Here is an 18,600-nt window from a genome sequence, read left to right on the forward strand (position 1 = left end):
GCAACATCCGGGGGGTTATCATTGACCAGAAACTTAACTGGACTAGCCATATGAATACTGTACCTATAAAAGCAAATAAGAGGTTAGGAATTCTGCAGTGAGTAATTCACCTCCTGACTCCCCAAAGCCTGACCATCATCTCCAAAGTCAAGTTAGAAGTGTGATGGAATACTCTCAACTTGCCTGGATGAGTGCAGCTCCAACACAGTCAAGAAGCTCGACACCATCCAGGACAAAACAACCCACTTGATTGACACTCCTTCCACCTCCTTAAACATTCACTCCCTCCACTACCAATGCACAGTGGCAGCAGTGTGTACAATCTACAAGATGCACTGCAGCAACTCACCAAGGCTCTTTTGACAGCACCTTCCAAACCTGCAACCTCTTACCACCTAAAAAGACAAGGGAAGCTGATGCATTGAAATACTGCAACCTGCAAGTTCCCCTCCAAGTCACAGGCCATTCTGACTGGGTCGCTGGGTCAAGAATCGCTTCCTAACAGCGCTGTGGGTGTACTTGCAAATAGGTCATTTTAATTAACCACGATGAGGCATTGTAATCTGCATATCTTTAAACTGGTCATTAGTAGAATTTGTTACATTTTTCATAACTCTGACAGCTATGGTAAGATAAGGAGCTAATGAATCATTGGCATTCTGCATTGTGCAATGATTGTGGTAATGTGGACTTCAGTGTTCAAGAAGGCAGCTCACCACCATCTTCTCAAGAGCAATTAGAGATAGGAAATAAATGCTGGCCTTCTCAGTGACAACTACATTCTATGAAAGAATATTGAATAAAACTCTTTTAAATTTTTTCCTCTGTCAGTGTTATGGGCGACCTGCTACATTTTGGAACAATCAGCACACAAATTTGATCTGAACTAATGTTCATGCTGGAATGCTCCATTTCCCTCCCTTAATGCCTGGGCACTTCCCAAACAAATGCTTGTGCAAGATGTTGAGGGTGGCGATTATCATAATTGAAGTAAATGAGGCTTTCCTACCACATGATCTCTTTGACCCATTTTCCATGTCCTGGGCTCTCTGAATCCACCATAGATCAAAGCTCTGCGTTGCTGAGACATCCAGTAGTGAATGGTGGTGGCCAATTAAACAACTTATGGGAATTGGAACATCCTCATCCTCAGTAATGACAGAGCCCAGCACATGGATGTGAATGATAAAGGCTGAAGTGTTTACAACCATCTTCAGTCAGAAGTGCCGAGTAAATGATCCACCTTGGCCTTCTCTCTGGTCCCCACCACCACAGAAGCTAGCCTTCAGCCATTTCAACTCACCTCACATTGTATCAAGAAAAGGCTGAGTGCAGTGGTTACAGCAAAGGCTTATCTGTGTCAACAACATCACACGTATGGTGCACCACATTCTTACCTCCCACAAAAATGTGGATTCCACACGATCAGGAATATTTGCCAGATGAAGCGAGTTGCCACCTGGAGCTAAGAGAAATATCAAACATTCCTTCCCTGGAGGCTGAAACTATAAGACCTCTTGTTCAAAATGGGAACGCACCAATAACCTGCTCAGGCCCTGCAGAAACCCTGGACTTACCTTCTAGTCCTGACCAATTAACAACCTGCCGAACATTAAATGGCTGTGGGGCAACTGGCATTGGGGGGGGGGATGCGCTCCCTCTCAACCCTTGGGGTGGCAGGGCAGGAAACCCCAACATCTGAAAAATCCTGCAGGATTTGTTCATTCTTAAAATAATGTTAATGATGACTTTGTTACCCATGATTGACTCATTACCACAGTGATTGCACAATGCAGAATGCCAATGGTTCATTAGTTTCTTATCTTCCCATAGCTCTCAGAGTTATGGAAGACGAAACAAATTCTACCAATGACCAATATTAATGATATGCAGATTACAATGCCTCGTCATGTTTTAATTATAATGACTTATACAACATTTTCAAACGTTTAAATTGGATTTTTTAAAAACGAGCACTCAATTGGAGGAGTCGATATTGGAGGCGCTTCAGTCCCAGTATGGAGCCCAGAGGGATTTTCAACTTGCTTCTAATAGTTACAAGTTTAGGTAAGTCTGCCAATAGATATTTGATTTGGATTATGTTACATTGAACCTAAAATTGGCAGGATATTTTTTTTTAAAAAGTTATACTTTTGAACTTTCCTGGCTGATATGCCAAACAAATGAACTATTGATCTTGTGTAAGATTTATATTGAGCAAAGCCACCTCGCAAAATTAATCAAAATGATGGAAAGGCACAGCTAACCGGTTCCTACCTCGGAGGAGAAAAGTCAGGTTCACACATGAGGTGTGTGACTGTCATGATGGGTGAGCGCCTGTACGTGGCTGAATAGAAGAGAGAGAGAGAGAGGGAGCTGAGAATTAGGTGTGATCCAGACTTGGAAAGATTTGGAAAGTGTGCTGGCTGCTACATAAAACTCGCTCAGTCAGGTGGTGAAAGGGCCATTAGAAAGAGAGAAGCAGGAAACCAGTTCCAAACGCAGTGAGGGATGAAGAGAACAGTGGGATGGGCAACAAAATGAAGAATTAATGGGCAGCGAATTACAGATTCAATGACTGTGAATGTTATAAGGAGGAATATAATTGAAAATAAATCTTGAAATATATTAATAAGAGAAAATAATTACTCATTCATAATTGATTTTAACTTCTGTCTTTAGTCTCGCTTCAGCAACCTTAGAGCGTGAAATGGCTGTAATTTGTTTGTATTTTCTCCTGTGCGGATGCTTTGGGTCATGCATCTGCTGAGACTGAAGCAGTCAATGGGCTATCCGTTATCCATTACCCTCTATCAGTACCTCTCACCATGCAGCTGCTAGGAAGCGACAGCATCAGCCCTTTAAATGTCTCTTGCTCTGATTTCACCAGACCACAGTGACCAATCTAGGATAGGTGACCTGGCAGTGGGAATCGAACCACCATACGTCCTCTCTGTCTTGCTAGCAGCACAGGCCTAAAGAATTTGGCGATTTGTTAAAGGATGAGTAATGTTCAAGGAGGTCACTTCGGTGCCACAGAGTGCACAGCCTGATGTTCAAAAACTTTCCAACAGCTTTTTGCTTCTTGAACACTTGCGTTTTGGTTCAGCAAAAATTCATCAATTTTCTTTCGCTTGGAACTGAAATTCTTCCAAAGAGCCCGTGAGAAGCAACGACCCTTGGGGTTGAAATTTCTTGAATACCTTTAGTCGCTCCACTGCGCTGGCCAGGTGTGGGGTCAGTAGTTGGAGCCTCCTTTGCGTTAGGTAGACATGCGCAGGCCACACCTGTGCTGTTAATGCAAGGCCAGCCATGTTTAAGGGCACCTTGAGGCCATCTCAGGAACGAATGAGAAATGATTTGTGGAGGCCTTGGCCTATAGCAGCTGACGAGTTTTACTTTGTTTTCAAATGTTAGGGATGCTAAGGCATTAATGACGCTTCTTGTCACCAGCACACAATTGGTATGTTTGAGTGGATAGTTTGAATGTCGGCCATCACTACCCGTGGAAAATCCGAGAAACGCCCAGGGGAGCGAGGAGAATGTTCTCCACCTGGTTTTCTGTCCTCACTGACAGGAAAGCGCAGCATATTTCTGGGAGATTTGTCTTTTAAAAAAAATGATATAATTTTGAAATTTTTTGATAAAGCGTAGTAGGCCACCCGTGTTAAGTGGTTGTAATCATTCTACTTAAGCGTAATTGTGTGATAAGTATGCTAAATTGTCAGGTTGTAGTGCAATCATTCACCTGCTCTCTCTGCCACTGAGAGGGTTGAAGCCCCAGGGAAATGATTACCTTAAGTTCCCTCCAAGTCACTCACAATTCAGTCACTGACGTGTCCTCACTGCCATTCCTGAATCACTGATAGGTCAAAACCCTGGAGCCTCTACCCAACGCCCCTGGTGGAAGTAGCAACAGCGCAAAGAGTGCATCTGTTCCAGAAGAAGGCCCACCACCAACTTCCGAGGGCAACTATAGATAGGCAATATATCTGAATCAAGAGCAAGAGGGCACAAGCTAAAAATTAAAGTTAGGTCATGTGGGCAAGAAATATGCTAGCTCTCTTACACAGAAAGGATAGAAAACTATTCCCCTCCAAAAGGCTGCAGATGCTCGATCAATCGAAACCTTCAGGGTGGAGAATGATTGTTAAGTGAGGGAACCAAGATTTATGGATCAAAGAAAGGGTAAATGGAGTTGAGGTGCAGATCAGTCCTGGTCTGATTCAATTGGACTGGCGAGGCTGATGGCCCACTCCCTTTCCTGTGTTGCTATGAAAGCACCGGTGTGCTCCTCTTTCATCTGCATCATAGCCAGGCAGAAAGAAGTGGGATTTTACAGTTCCCTGCCAGTGGGCTTGAAGGCGGGTGGGTTTGTAAAATGCAACGTATGGCTTAGCTGCCTGTTAACCCCCCTGTCCACCCCAGACCTATCTCCCATTTTGTGAGGGTGGGGGTGGGGGTGGGGGTGTTGTGGGTGGGAGGCTGCGGGTGAGGCACCTGGTGACCTGCCTGCCCTTGGTCCTTTGGAGGGCCTTAGTGGCCAATTAACTCCCCTTGCTGCGGTCTGCCAGCCAGGCCCTGCATAAACCCTGGACTTACCTTCAGTCTCGCCCTGAGCCAATTGACAACCCGCCGAATGTTAAATGGCTGCGGGGCAGCTGATATCGGGGTGGGGGGGTGGGGAGGGTGGGGGGGGTGGGGGGGTATGCGCTCCCCCTCAGGTGGGGGGGGGGCGGAAAACCCCATCATCTGAAAAATCCTGCAGGATTTGTTCGTTCTTCAAATAATGTTCATGATGACTTTGTTACCAATGATTGACTCACCACCACAGTCATTGCACCATGGAGAATGCCAATGGTTCATTAGCTCCTTGTTCTTCCATAGCTCTCAGAGTTATGGAAAATGAAATAAATTCCAATAATGACCAGCATTGATAATAAGCAGGTTGCACTGCCTCATCATGGTTAATTATAACGACCTATTGCTTGCGCAAGTTCATCGCACGTGATTTTACCCTTTCCCGGGATTTCACGGGAATGGAACCCTCGCGGGCGACAGGAGTTGACAGTATAAGATTTTGTTCTTAAATCGGCTTTCCCTTTTCTTTTTAATGAAATAGTTTGCTGGAATGTGTTTCGTTTTAATTTTAAGTGATTTATAAGTGTTTGTATCTTTTTTGCAAGGCTGGTGGGGATGTTTTTTTTTTACACACAGGAGTGGCATATTTCGCACAGTTGAGGCTGACACAATTATGGAAAAGGGATCGAAGAGTTTTCTGTGACACTTGCTTTTCATGAGCTCTCAGCTAATTTCTCCACAGAATTTTCCACAGAATCACTTTCCCTTTTGCTGTCCTCCTGTTCCTGTTCCTGCCTCTGTACTTGATTAAAACCAGTTACATCTCTAACTATTTCCTGTTCCGATGAAAGACCATCGAGCTGGCGCAGGCGGGAATTTAATGTTGGTAAAGGGGTGTCGCCTGGCAGCGAGAGAACTGGCGGGTGCATCGCATCCAACGGGGAATGCCTGTGGCAAGTAAGTGTCCATCAGACACTTAACTGGCCAGCGTTGGGACCCTGGGGACTGAAATCCACCCCGCCTCACCCTCCCCTGACCCCATGACCCGACTACCCCCCCTTGACCCGACTACCCTGCCCCTACCCGACTATCACCCAACTCAACTACCCCCTGACCTGACCTGGCAGAAGCAGAATAATGTGGATAAGTGTGAAGTTATCCACTTCAGTAGGAAAAACAGAGTGGCAGAGTATTAATTAAATGGTGATAGATTGGGAAATGTTGAAGTACAAATGGATCTGGGCGTCCTTGTACACCAATCACTTAAACCAAACATGCAGGTGCGGCAAGCAGTAAGAAGGCAAATGGTATGTCGGTCTTCATTAAAAGAGGACTTGAGTGTAGGAGCAAGGATGTCTTACTGCAGCTGTACAGGGCCTTGGTGAGACCACACCTGGGGCAGAATTTTGCCGTCGGTGAGCAGGGGGCGGGGCCCGTTCGCCGATGTGTAAAATGAGGAGGGATGATGTCGGGGGTTCCTCCCAACGTCATCCCGGCCCATTAAAATTTTCAGGAAGGCGGGGGCGCAGCAAAATCAGCTGTGCACCCGCCGACCTGTCAATGGCCAATTGAAGCCATTGACAGGATCAATTATACAATTAAAGGACCTGCCCGTCCAACCTTAAGGTTGGCGGACAGGCCAGGAGCCCCGGCGGCAACTAGAAAAAACATGAAACCTCATCCACCGGCGGGATGGGGTATCATGCAGGGTTTTAAAAAGTTTAATAAATTTATGGTGTAAATTATGAACATGTCCCATCCCATGTGACATTGTCACATGAGGGGGACATGTTAAGAAATTTTTTTTTCCTCTATTTTTAATATTTTTCAAAGTGGAAGCGATCTCCCTGAGGCATCACTTAGCCTCAGGGAGATGTGTGCTCTTTCGTGCGCATGTGTGAAAGAGCGCACTCTCGCATTTGGGGAATCCCCCTCCCTCCCGCCCGCACAGGGAGCACATAGCGCTTCCCGCCGACATCACGCTGGGTGGGCATTAATTGGCCCGCCCATGTAAAATGGCGGCGGGGCCCACTTCTCCAGCGGGGATTGCCTCCCCGCCTGCCGGAGATTGGGTTGGGCCCGCCCGCCCGACAGGCAGGAAATTCTGCCCTTGGGGTATTGTGTGCACTTTTGGCCTCCTTACCTAAGAAAGGATATACTTGCTATAGAGGGAGCATAACGAAGGTTCACCAGACTGATTCCTGGGATGGCAGGGTTGTCGTATGAGGAGAGATTGGGTCGACTAGGCCTGTATTCACTGGAGTTTAGAAGAATGAGACGGGACCTCATTGGAATGGATACAGTTATGACAGCGCTGGACAGACTGGATGCAGGAATGATATTTCCCCTGGCTGGGGGGGTCTAGAACAAGGGTCCACAGTCTCAGGATACGGGGTATGCCATTTAGAATATTGTGAGCAATTTTGGGCCCTGTATCTCAGGAAGGATGTTCTGGCCCTGGAGAGGGCCCAGAGGAGGTTCACGAGAACGATCCCAGGAATGAAAGGCTTAACATATGAGGAACGTTTGAGGACTCTGGGTCTATCCTCGATGGAGTTTAGAAGGATGAGGGGGGATCTGATTGAAACTTACAGAATACTGAAAGACCTGGATAGAGTGGACGTGGGGAAGATGTTTCCATTAGTAGCAGAGACTAGGACCCGAGGGCACAGCCTCAGAGTAAAGGGAAGACCTTTTAGAACAGAGATGAGGAGAAACTTCTTTAGCCAGAGAGTGGTGAATCTATGGAATTCATTGCCACAGAAGGCCGTGGAGGCCAGGTCATTGAGTGTATTTAAGACCGAGATAGATAGGTTCTTGATTGGTAAGGGGATCAAAGGTTACGGGGAGAAGGCGGGAGAATGGGGTTGAGAAACTTATCAGCCATGATTGAATGGCGGAGCAGACTCGATGGGCCGAATGGCCTAATTTCTGCTCCTATGTCTTATGGGGTTATTTAGGACTGAAATGAGGAGAAACTTCTTCACTCAAAGGGTGGTGAACCTGTGGAATTCTCTACCACAGGGGGCTGTGGAAGCCAAGTCAGTGAATATACTTGTGATGTTTGTGTTTAATGTTTATGCTTTTTTGCAAAAGGACATTTTAGTTAGAAAGAATTGTTATATAAAACTTGCCAGTAGGGTGTGCTAAGCCCTAGGTGTATTGCCCTCTGGCGGAGAATAAAGGGACCTTCTGTTTTTCACACAGGAAATTGGAATTCAGAAGCAGATAGCTGTGTATGTGTGTGTGTGTATTCTTAATTGTTAAGAGGTGACAAAACACTTCAAATGGTGACGACGGAGGGATCATCAGTATTAGGGGTTTTAGAGGCTTTTGATCCAGCTACTATGGACTTTGTAGTTTATGTCGAGCAAATGGACCAGCTTTTCATTGCGAATGTGATTGAAGAGGAAAAGCAGGTTTCAGTGTTCGTTACAATCATCAGAGTTAAAAATGTCAGTCTACTGAGAAATGTCATTGTTCCTGACAAGCCAGCAGATAAAAGCTTTAGAGGGCTTGTGGACATTTTGTAAAAGCACTTTGATCCCAGACCAGCAATTATTGCCGAGAGGTTTCAAGTTTCACTGAAGAGAGCAACATGAGAGTGGGGTTTGAGTCAGTTTCCTAGTTCGTGGCTGAGTTGAGAAAATTAGTGGAACATTGTGATTTTAAAGGTTGCCTGGAAGAAGCGTTGTGTGATCGTTGGGTCTGTGGACTAAGAAATGGAAGAATTCAGCCTAGGTTGTTAATGGAGCGAGGGTTGACACTGAAGAAAGTGTTCAAGATTGCGTAAAGAATAGAAATGGCAGAGAAACAAGCTGGAGATTTGAAAGCGCATTTGAACAACGCCGAAGTTAAAATAGTAAAGTCAGGGTATACTCGCCTTCAAACATGTTACCGCTGTAATGGAATAGGGCATAATGCGGAAGCCTGTGTGTGGAAAACTGCTGATTGTCGCTGCTGTGGAAAGGACACACACAGGGTGCATGTAGATCAAAGGCTGATCACAATGATGCAGTACCACCAAGAAAAGGGCATCATGAGGAGCACACAGACAAGTCGCGCTTGAAAATAAACAGGAGGTTTAAAAAAACACATTACTTGGAAACAAAATACAAAAGTAATGCGAGTCCACATGAGACAGAAAGTGAAACTCACAACGACAATGCAGAAGAGCAATTGTATTGCATTCAGTCTGAACTGAAACTAGATGAAGGACTAAAAGTTGGCATTGCCTTGAATGGTAAAATGGTTGAAATGGAGTTTGACACTGGAGTATCTCTTTCTGTTGCTTCAGAGAAGATGTGGGGGAAAATTTTCAAGAAATGCCCATTGGACAAAACCTTCCTCCAGTTTAGCACCTACACTGGTGAGTCTGTGAATATACTTGGAAAAAAGTCTGTTCAATCTAAATATGGAGATCAAATAGTAAGGTTGCTACTTATCATTGTGAAAGGGGATTGTCCATCGCTTATGGGCAGGAACTGACTAAAAGAAATTCGCTTGGACTGGAATAAAATAAATAAAGTGCATTGCAACTCGATGTTGCAGTCCTTGTTAGACAAGCATACTGATGTCTTCAAAGAAGGTCTTCGAGATATTAAAGATATTGATGCTTTGAAGGCCAAAGCTTCTCCAAGGTTCTTCAAACCACGTTCAGTTCCCTATTCAATGCGACAGAAAATCGAGCAGGAACTAGAACAACTTGAAAACTTTCAGATAATTGAGAAAGTTGATTATGCAGAGTGGGCAGCTCTGCAGTAGTCCCAGTAGTGAAGGATGACGGGTCTATCAGAATATATGGTGACTATGAAATCACCATTAATCCTTTCCTGGAAGTGCATCAGTACCTGTTACTGAAAATTGAGGACCTGTTCGCTGCTCTGAATGGAGGTAAATTATTCACAAAGCTTGACCTATCGCAGGCATTTTTGCAAATGCAGCTAAGTGAAGATTCCAGGAAGTATACAACCATTAGCACACACAGAGGTCTGTATTAATAAAATGACTACCATTTGGAATCACATTATCACCAGCTTTATTCCAGCAGGCCATGGACAAAATACTGCAGGGCCTCCCTGGTCTAATTTGCTTCCAAGACGACATGCTCATCTCCGGGAAAAAACTCCCAATTCATTTAGAGAACCTAGGCAGGGTCCTGCGTAGACTGGAAAAATACGGCATCTGCTGTAAGAAATCCAAATGCTTGTTCCTGAAGCCCTCAGTGGAGTACCTGCGAAATGTGATCGACCTCACCCAGAAAGGTGGTGAATGCACCACAGCCCAAAAAATATTAAGGAGCTTCGTTCATTTTTGGGACTTGTGAATTACTACGGCAAGTTCATTTCCAGTTTGGCAACCAAGGCAACACCACTGAATAATCTGCTGAAGAACAATGCAAAATGGGATTGATCACAAGCCTGTCAGGAAAATTTCAAGGAACTCAAGCAAGAGCTCTCTTATAGAGCCATAGAATTATGCAGCACAGAAACAGGCCCTTCGGCCCATCGTGTCCATGCCAGCCATCAAGCACCTATCTATTCTAATCCCATTTTCCAGCACTTGGCCCGTAGCTCTGTATACTTTGGCGTTTCAAGTGCTCATCTAAATATTTCTTAAATGTTGTGAGGGTTCCTGCCTCTACCACCCCCTCAGGTAGTGTGTTCCAGATTCCAACCACCCCCTGGGTGAAATAATTTTTCTGCAAATCCCCTCTAAACCTCCTGCCCCTTACCTTAAATCTATGCCCCCTGGTTATTGACACCTTCGCTAAGGGGGAAAGTTTCTTCCTATCTACCCTATCCATGTCCCTCATAATTTTGTATACCTACTTCTGCTAAAGTCCTGGCACATTTCAATGAAAAGTTGCCTGTCAGCCTGGCTTGTGATGCACCTGGATACGGCGTTGGAGCTGTCACCTCCCACACATTTCCTGATGGCAGCGAAAAGCCCATTGCATACGCCTCACGCACATTGTCCAAGGCAGAAAAAAGTTATGCTCAAATTGAGAAGGAAGCTCTTGGACTAATCTATGGAGTCAAGAAGTTCCACCAATATTTATGTGGGCGTAAATTCACACTCATTAAGACCACAAGCCTTTGACCTGGTTGCTTAGCCCAAAGTCACAAACCCCGACATGTGCCACTGCACACTTACAAAGGGGAGCACTGATCTTATCTGCTTACCAGTAAGAAATTACATTTTGCTCTACTGAGAATCATGGAAATGCAGACGCACTTTCCAGACTTTCCAGACTTCCATTACACCACAGCCCCAACACACAAAGTGAAGTCACTGCTTTCAATGTGAACCAGATAGACATGTTACCTGTTAAAGCAGATCAAATTCGACTTGAAACACAGAGGGATGCTGCGCTCTCCAAAGTTTACTTGTACACACAGGAGGGTTGGTGGGTACCTCAAGAAGTGACTACTGAGCTTAAACCTTACCCCATGCGTAAATTTGAGGTGACTCCGCAAAATGGTTGTTTGTTATGGGGAATCAGTTGTTATTCCTTCAAAATTCCAAACACGAGTGTTAGAAGAACTTTACCTCAGTCACATGGGAATCGGCAAAATGAAAGCATTAGCTCGTCTACTTGTGTGGTGGCCACACCCGGAGAAAGACATTGAAGGCATGGTCAGTGATTGCCTTCCATGCCACGAAATGAAGTCTTCTCCTGCTCCTGCCCCATTACATCCGTGGGCTTGGCCTGACCACCCATGGCAGAGACTTCATGTGGACTTTGCTGGACCACTTCTTGGACATACGTTCCTGATTGTGGTGGATACCCGCACAAAATGGCCTCACATTATTCCCATAACGTCGACTACTTCAGCAAAGACCATTGATGCTCTCCGGAATGCGTTCACTACTTTTGGATTGCTGGAGCAGATTGTGTCTAACAATGGCACACAGTTCACATCATGTGGATTTCAAATATTTCCTGAAAAACAATGGGATCAAGCAGATTCTCATCTCGCCTTACCACCCATCCTCAAACGGTGAAGCAGAGCGCTTTGTCCAGACATTCAAAACAACCATATTGAAGGGGAGAATGCAAACAGATTGGAAGTTGAAGCTGAAGAACTTTTTAATGATGTATCGTAACACTCCACATTCACCGACAGGCATATCTCCTGCTGAGCTGATGTCTGGAAGACGACTGCATACCAGAATGGATTTGCTATGCCCGGAATTGAAAGGAAAGATTGGTTCAAGGCAACTTGATCAGAAGAGATGACATGTCACAAGTAAACCAGCTCATGAGTTTAATCTGGATCAATCTGTTTGGGTCTGAAGTTACTGTGGGACACCAAAGTGGCTCCTGGGAAGAATCATCAAGTGTCAGGGACCACTGACCTATGATGTTGCATCTTCCTGTGGAATCTGGAAGAGACACACTGACCAGATTAGAGAAGCCAAATCCAAGGAGCCGAATTTACAGGGATCTCCAGTCACAGTGGAAGATTTCTGGGAAACATCTGCTCCAGTTGGTGAAACCAAACTTGATTCAACTGACAAACCTGTTGCACCTGTAGCTGCAACTGTTGAACCTGAACAGGAACAAGTGGGACAGCAGAACCTTCCATTTCTAAGCAAGACACTTGTAGTGATATCATCATGAAGCAATTGAAGGCTTGTGGTGAAGTTTCTTGGACATCCAAATCATTGGAGTATGGAGCCTCATGATTTACAAAGGTCAGGTCAGATCGATGAATGCAGTGAAGAGTTCCTGGTGTTGATCTTGACATTTTTCCTTGATTTGTCTGGCAACACAGACCATGTCGGAGTTTCTTTTGGAAGGTAAAGCCACACTGTGTTTCTGGGAGGATTTCCTCAGCCACAGGAAGTGGGCAATTCAGGAGAAAACGTGTCAGGATTTTCCCTGCTGTGGATAAGAGGGAAATACCTCACCAGTTTCCACAGTGTGATTTATCTCCCTCTTGAAGATAGTTACAATTGACGGTTCCAATTACTAGGCAGACAACAGGTATACCAAAGGCACACAAGGTATGAAGAAAAATGAATGTTCTTATTTCATAAAACATGTTTAGACACTGAAGTGACTCATTCCTGGTACCATTCTAGGAAATCAACTCTGCACCACCTCCAAGACCTTGATATCCTTCTTAAAGCACACGAGTTGAGGCCTAAACAGTGTTATTATAAAAGTTTAGAAACACATCCTTTTTTTTTCCACTTCATGCATCTGTTTATAGAGTCAAGGATTACATTTACTTTTTTAACAGCCGTCTCAACTTGTCAGACCACCTTTTTTTTGTCACTGTATCCCCGTCAGGATTGTTCGATTTAGTTGATTGTCTCCTCATTTCTCCTTCAAAAATGGATCGTATCACATTTCACTGCATCCGTCATTTTTCTATCCATATACAAGACTTATTGTCTTTATGTCTGGGCCTTGGACGCCTCTTTTCAGACCTGCACCAAGATGGTGGGCGATGCACTTTAGGTTCAGAGTTTGATGCATACACCACCCACACATTGGGTACTATTGTGCGCATTTCACTGACACCATTGAATTTCTAGGCCTACAGACTTTGCTTCTGGTGCTTTCAACTGTTCTGAAGCAATTTCCAAAAGAGAATGGGGACAGCTGCTTTCCTGTTGCTCCCAACTGTTTGCAAGCAGCAAAAGGCTCAATTCAGCATTGTACTCTTTTTAAAATTTTCTTTGCAGTTTTGAGTTGTTGATGCATTTCTCTGAATTTTGTCACCCTCATGCATAAAATAAATGAATAAGTGCCGTGGTTTATTTTGCCAATCTATTTCATTGCCTGGTGCTATCTGTAAAGGTCTGTAAGTTGGCTGTAATATATTTTAAGTTGGCACTGGTCAGTGTTTATGACGTGTATTCATCAGTCCAGTGAATGACCTGCTGATTAAAATGGGTGTGCAGGATACCCAGGTGAGTGAGTGCAACCACAGAAAATGCCATAATGTGGGACTTGATTCATTCATTCATTCAGAAAAGCAATGGAAATTGGTGCTCATTCACTACTATCCCCTCTTCTGCCAATTTATGCTTGCGTAGTGGCATTATCACTAGTAATTCAGAGACCCAGGGTAATGATCTAGGGACTGGGGTTCAAATCCTGCCACAGCAAAAGGTGAAATTTGAATTCAATTTAAAAAAAATCTGGAATTAAGAGTCTAATGATGACCATGAAATGATTGTTGTAAAAACTAATGTCCCTTAGGGGAGAAAATCTGCTGTCCTTACCTTGTCTGACTTACATGTGACTCCGGGCCCACAGGAATGTGGTTGACTCTGAAATGGCCTAGCAAGCCACTCAGTTCTCAAGGCCAATTAGGGATGGGCAATAAATGCTGGCTGAGCCAGTGAGGTCCACATTCCATAAATGAATAGATAAAAAAACTCCTTCATTCCCGAAGTGAAATCTCTTTCTGAAAGCACCTATTGTCTGCATTATTTTAATAATTGTGCTTAATACACTAATGCCCTTTGCACTCATTACGTGATAACCTGCAATGCTGCAACTACTTGATACAATATGTGGGCATAATTTTTGATTGGGTTATGGTTAGACATTGAATTCCAAGGTTCTGAACAATTTCACCAAATTTGCTGTTTAAACTTTGTTGTCTTTTATTTATATTGCAGTTTCCTCAGTGACTACGACTTCGATCACTTCCTCAACCAGTGAAAATCTAAACACCACGATTAAAACAACCAAGACTCTTACTACAATACCTAGCACCACAACCCTTAACACAACCAATCCTAACACTTCTTCTCTTACCACCACCACCTCAACCACCACCTCAACCACCACACCAAACACCACCTTAACCACCACCTCAACCACCACACCAAACACCACCTTAACCACCACCACAACTACTATCTCAACCACCACCTCAACCACCACCTCAACCACCACCTCAATCACCACACCAAATACCACCTTAGCCACCACCTCAACTACTATCTCAAACACCACCTCGACCACCATCACAACTACAACTAGAACAACCACCACAACCACCACCTCAAACACCGGCCCAAACACTACACCAACCACTTTGCCAACATCCACGCCAACCTCCAGCCCAAGCACCACCCCAAACATCACCACCCTGATCTCTACATCACTCAGTACATCCTGTGGTAAGTTGAATATCTTAATATACTGTATATCTATTCCATTATATAATCATGCACCTTTAATCACAGAAGAGTCTTTGTATTAAAGAATGTCTTTTTTCCTTTATACTCTTATGACTATATAACACAGGATCCCGGTAACTCAATGGCTGCTCCATATTACAGAGAAGGAGTTGATGTGAATCCATGAGGATTAGGATTGAATTGGTGCTTCCATTTCCCTTATGGTTAACTGTTATCAATTGCCCCTTTGACTAGACAGGAAGTTTTGTTATGGTATAGTTATGTTTTTAAAATATTTTTTGAAGATAAATTGAGTGCTATTTGATTCACAGTGATTGTGATTTTCCAACGGCAAATGAACCAATCAATCAGACAGTTAGACTAACATTCCTGTGGTGCCTTAACAAATCTCTACTGTCTGTGTTAAGGTTCTTCAGGTACAACAAATTGCTTTGAAGTATATGTAATGTTACTTTGTAGACAGAGCAGTTATTCTGTGCACAATAAGGTATCACAAACTGCAATGAGATGAATGCTACTCTGGAAAAAGTTTAATTTCTGATCTAAAGGATGACACCTCCAATGATCCAGGCCTCCCTTAGCATTGCTCTGAAATGTGAGCCGAGGTTATGTGCTCAGTCTCTGCAGTGGCTCCAATGCTATTGATGATCCTAGTCGTCACTAACAACTTGTATAAATCATTGGGTTAAGGAATGGAAATCAGTGCTAGTCTATCTCTAGAGATCCCTGATTGAATATGTGCAAACCAGATGAAGACAGGATTGGGTTGAGTGATGATTTCTCCTTCTGAATCACCTAAACTATGAGGATTATCTGTACCATAAGGTGCCCATTGACCATAGATGGGTGGGATTGTGGCTTTTATTCCTGAGGGCGTCAGCATTTCCAGAAGAGAAGGAAGATCATTGGAAGAAACAAAATTGGAATGAGAGGCCTTGATTCTCCTCCTATTGGCAGATTAAGGCAGTGTGACTTTAAAAGTCTTTTATTAATCCACTGCTCCTTCCCCCCAACTCCTCATTAGTCACGTAAGACAGAACAATGCTCGTCATTGAGCACCTCAGGGCAGAGGGAAATTCAGTTCTTGTGAAGCTTTTAAAAGGCTGCAGCTAGTTACAGGCAGACCCTGTATTTCCAGCTCCAGCAATCTTGTGTGTGGTTACAGCAGTAAGGGCGCCGGGGTTCTCCACAGCATTTGTAGAGGTGTTGCAGGCAGGACAAAGAGGATTCATCCTATGGGCACTTAGGACATAAAGCCCCATAAGAGGGTGGCACATATTGTCTGTAAACAGCAGAGTCAGTCAGTGAAAACTCCCCACCTCAACAGCTGCCACTCAGTGCTGATAAATTAAAATGTTCTCACGGCTTTGTCAAAAGTAATTTAGAATTGGACAAATATTTGATCTACAAGGCAGAGAAGGTTTATGGTGGCAGGCAGGAAAGAGGACATAAAGCCACTTCCTGATCAGCTGATCTTATTGAATGTCGATGCAGGCTCAAGCGTCCCAATGGCCAACTCCTACTCCTATTTTTTATTATGAAAGCATTCATGCTGTATTGCTAATGGAGCCCTCACTCACTTCTTAACCTCTCATCCTAAATCCATCTCTCTCTCTCTCTTTCAGCACCTGAATGTCAGTGGTGCTCCCTAATGCAAAAACCAATCTGTTATCCTGGCCAATAGTATTGTCTCCTCTAAGGTCATTTTAAATGTATTATCTGGTTGGTAACTCATTGTTGTTTCTGGCTCCATGCTTCTAGCATTACAATAGTGAGCTTTTGTTTAAAAGTACTTCATTCTCTATGAAGCACTTTGTGATATAAGTACTGTGTAAATGTGTGTGTATCTTTCTTTCTGTCAATTTGTAATAAATAATTTTTTTTACAGTACCACTGACGTTCCTACATATTAATTTGGCAAAGGTGGAAAGTGAAGTAATCTCCATTACCTGGGAGACTAACAATACTTTTGAACAGACTCATTTCAATGTCACAATCTCCAGGCAGAATTATACGAACCAAACTCAAACTGAGAAAAAAGCAGCAGAATTTAGTGGTTTGCAGCCGGACGTTGAATATCAGATAATAATATCCACTACAACTTGTGGTCAGCAGCAGACAATTACAAGGAAGGTCAGGACAGGTATGTTTGATGAACCAGATTTTGCTTCCCCTTCTCATCACACTCCTGAACGTGAGCTGTGAAAATGGAGGACTGAACATTGGAAGAACTCATAAGTTTCCTTGCGAGATCTGAAGGCGCGCTCTTGCTCAAGAAGAGCCAAATATGGATAGAAGTACTAAACTGGCAGGGCACCTTGTACCTGTTTGCCCTTGAGTATCGCTGGCACCAGTGCGATGGACGATCATGAGGTTCTGAGTGAAAGTCACATAATTGTGTCATGGGTCCCCAACTTTAATATAATCATAATTCCTATGACTTATTGTGGCAAGAACACTGACTCTTCTCAAAAGCCGGGAGTTTTAAATGGCATTGAGCAGGTGGTGTGGCGAGAATAGAGCTGTAAACTTTCCACAGAAAGTGCTGGAAAAACTCAGCAGTTCTGGCAGCAGCTGTGGAAAGAAAAATCAGAGTTAACGATTTGAGTCTGATATGACTTCTCTTTGGAACACAGTTCCCACTTTCTGTTTTTATTTCAAATCTCCAATATCGACGGTATTTAGCTTTTACTTCAGGTAAATACTTCACTATTGTTTTAATTTTTCACTTGCTCTCTACTCATTGGGTTCAGGAGGTGGAGGTCTGTACTTCCAATTCAAACTAGAACTGTAGCAACATCCATAAATTTACAATTTAGGTATTACTCAAGAAGTAACTTTTTTTTTCACTTTTTGAAGCTGCCTCGGTAGTGGAGGTGTCAACAAGAATTACAAATAAGGAGTTCACATCAGACCTGAAAAATGAAAGCAGCCAGGAGTACAAAGACTTTGTAAAGAACTTCACAGATGAAGTAAGTTATTGTTGCATGTCAGGGGGGAAAAGAGTCAGGGGACTCAATACATGTAAAAATAATGGACTGTGGCATGTTTTTGCAAATATGGAGACATGTGAAACTATCTTTTCTGCTTGTGAGATTTCAAAGTCTATATTAAAGTGCCTTGTACTCAGTGTAGATGATGGATATTTGAATACTGCCAACTGTTCTCACACATTACTGTTCTTCTCTGATACTTTCCCAAGATTTCTATTTGGGTCACGATATGCACGGATAACAATGCTCAATCATGGGCAATTTGAAGATCTTAATTTTTCCCATCTAAACTGTAGCCATAGGGCACATTTTAATTAGTTAATACAGGGAAAAAAAACAGGGAAATAGACATAACTAGGCTGAATTATAATAGAAAATGATTCATTAACTACTAATGATCTGTTTAAAACACAATGCACCTTTATTTATGCTTAAAAACTCCCATCTAACTTGTAGACTATTGAACAATATCAGCGATGGATGCATTAATGTATGTGAAATTTGTTTCCTCATTTAAAATCAACCTTGGAATTGGCAGCACAGAATGTGGCAATTCAGCCCATTATGTCTGAGTTAATGCTGCCTTATTTACTGGTGCTATCTGCTGTAATCATGCTTCCTTTCTCTTCCACCGAATGAATCAGCACCTTTGTTATAAAAGAAGAATTTCATAGGAATAATTTCACGTTACCAGCATTGTGCAGTGCAATTTCAGCTGAGGAGATTCATTCAAAGCATGACTAGTAAAATCTCTTATATGAATAATCACCGTTAACATGGACATGTCAATGTAGGGTTATCAGTTAAAGGAATCCATCATAGTTGGGTAGCCAACTGGAATCCTGTGTGATTG

At 43.4% G+C, this 18,600-nt stretch overlaps 1 protein-coding gene across 1 annotated transcript in view; it reads left to right on the forward strand.

Annotated features, from left to right (window-relative positions):
• The first annotated feature begins 2,005 nt into the window (after window positions 1–2,005).
• The window catches only part of LOC144691823 (uncharacterized), a 94,132-nt gene continuing 77,537 nt past the window's right edge, over window positions 2,006–18,600 (forward strand). The window contains exons 1-4 of the mRNA XM_078560345.1: window positions 2,006–2,067; window positions 14,227–14,733; window positions 16,643–16,897; window positions 17,614–17,726. Of these exons, the coding sequence (XP_078416471.1) occupies window positions 2,019–2,067; window positions 14,227–14,733; window positions 16,643–16,897; window positions 17,614–17,726 (924 nt within the window). The 5' untranslated portion in view covers window positions 2,006–2,018. The remainder of the gene's footprint in view (window positions 2,068–14,226; window positions 14,734–16,642; window positions 16,898–17,613; window positions 17,727–18,600) is intronic.

The sequence above is a fragment of the Cetorhinus maximus genome, chromosome 16 (genome assembly GCF_964194155.1).
Source record: "Cetorhinus maximus chromosome 16, sCetMax3.hap1.1, whole genome shotgun sequence".
NCBI lineage: Eukaryota > Metazoa > Chordata > Chondrichthyes > Lamniformes > Cetorhinidae > Cetorhinus > Cetorhinus maximus.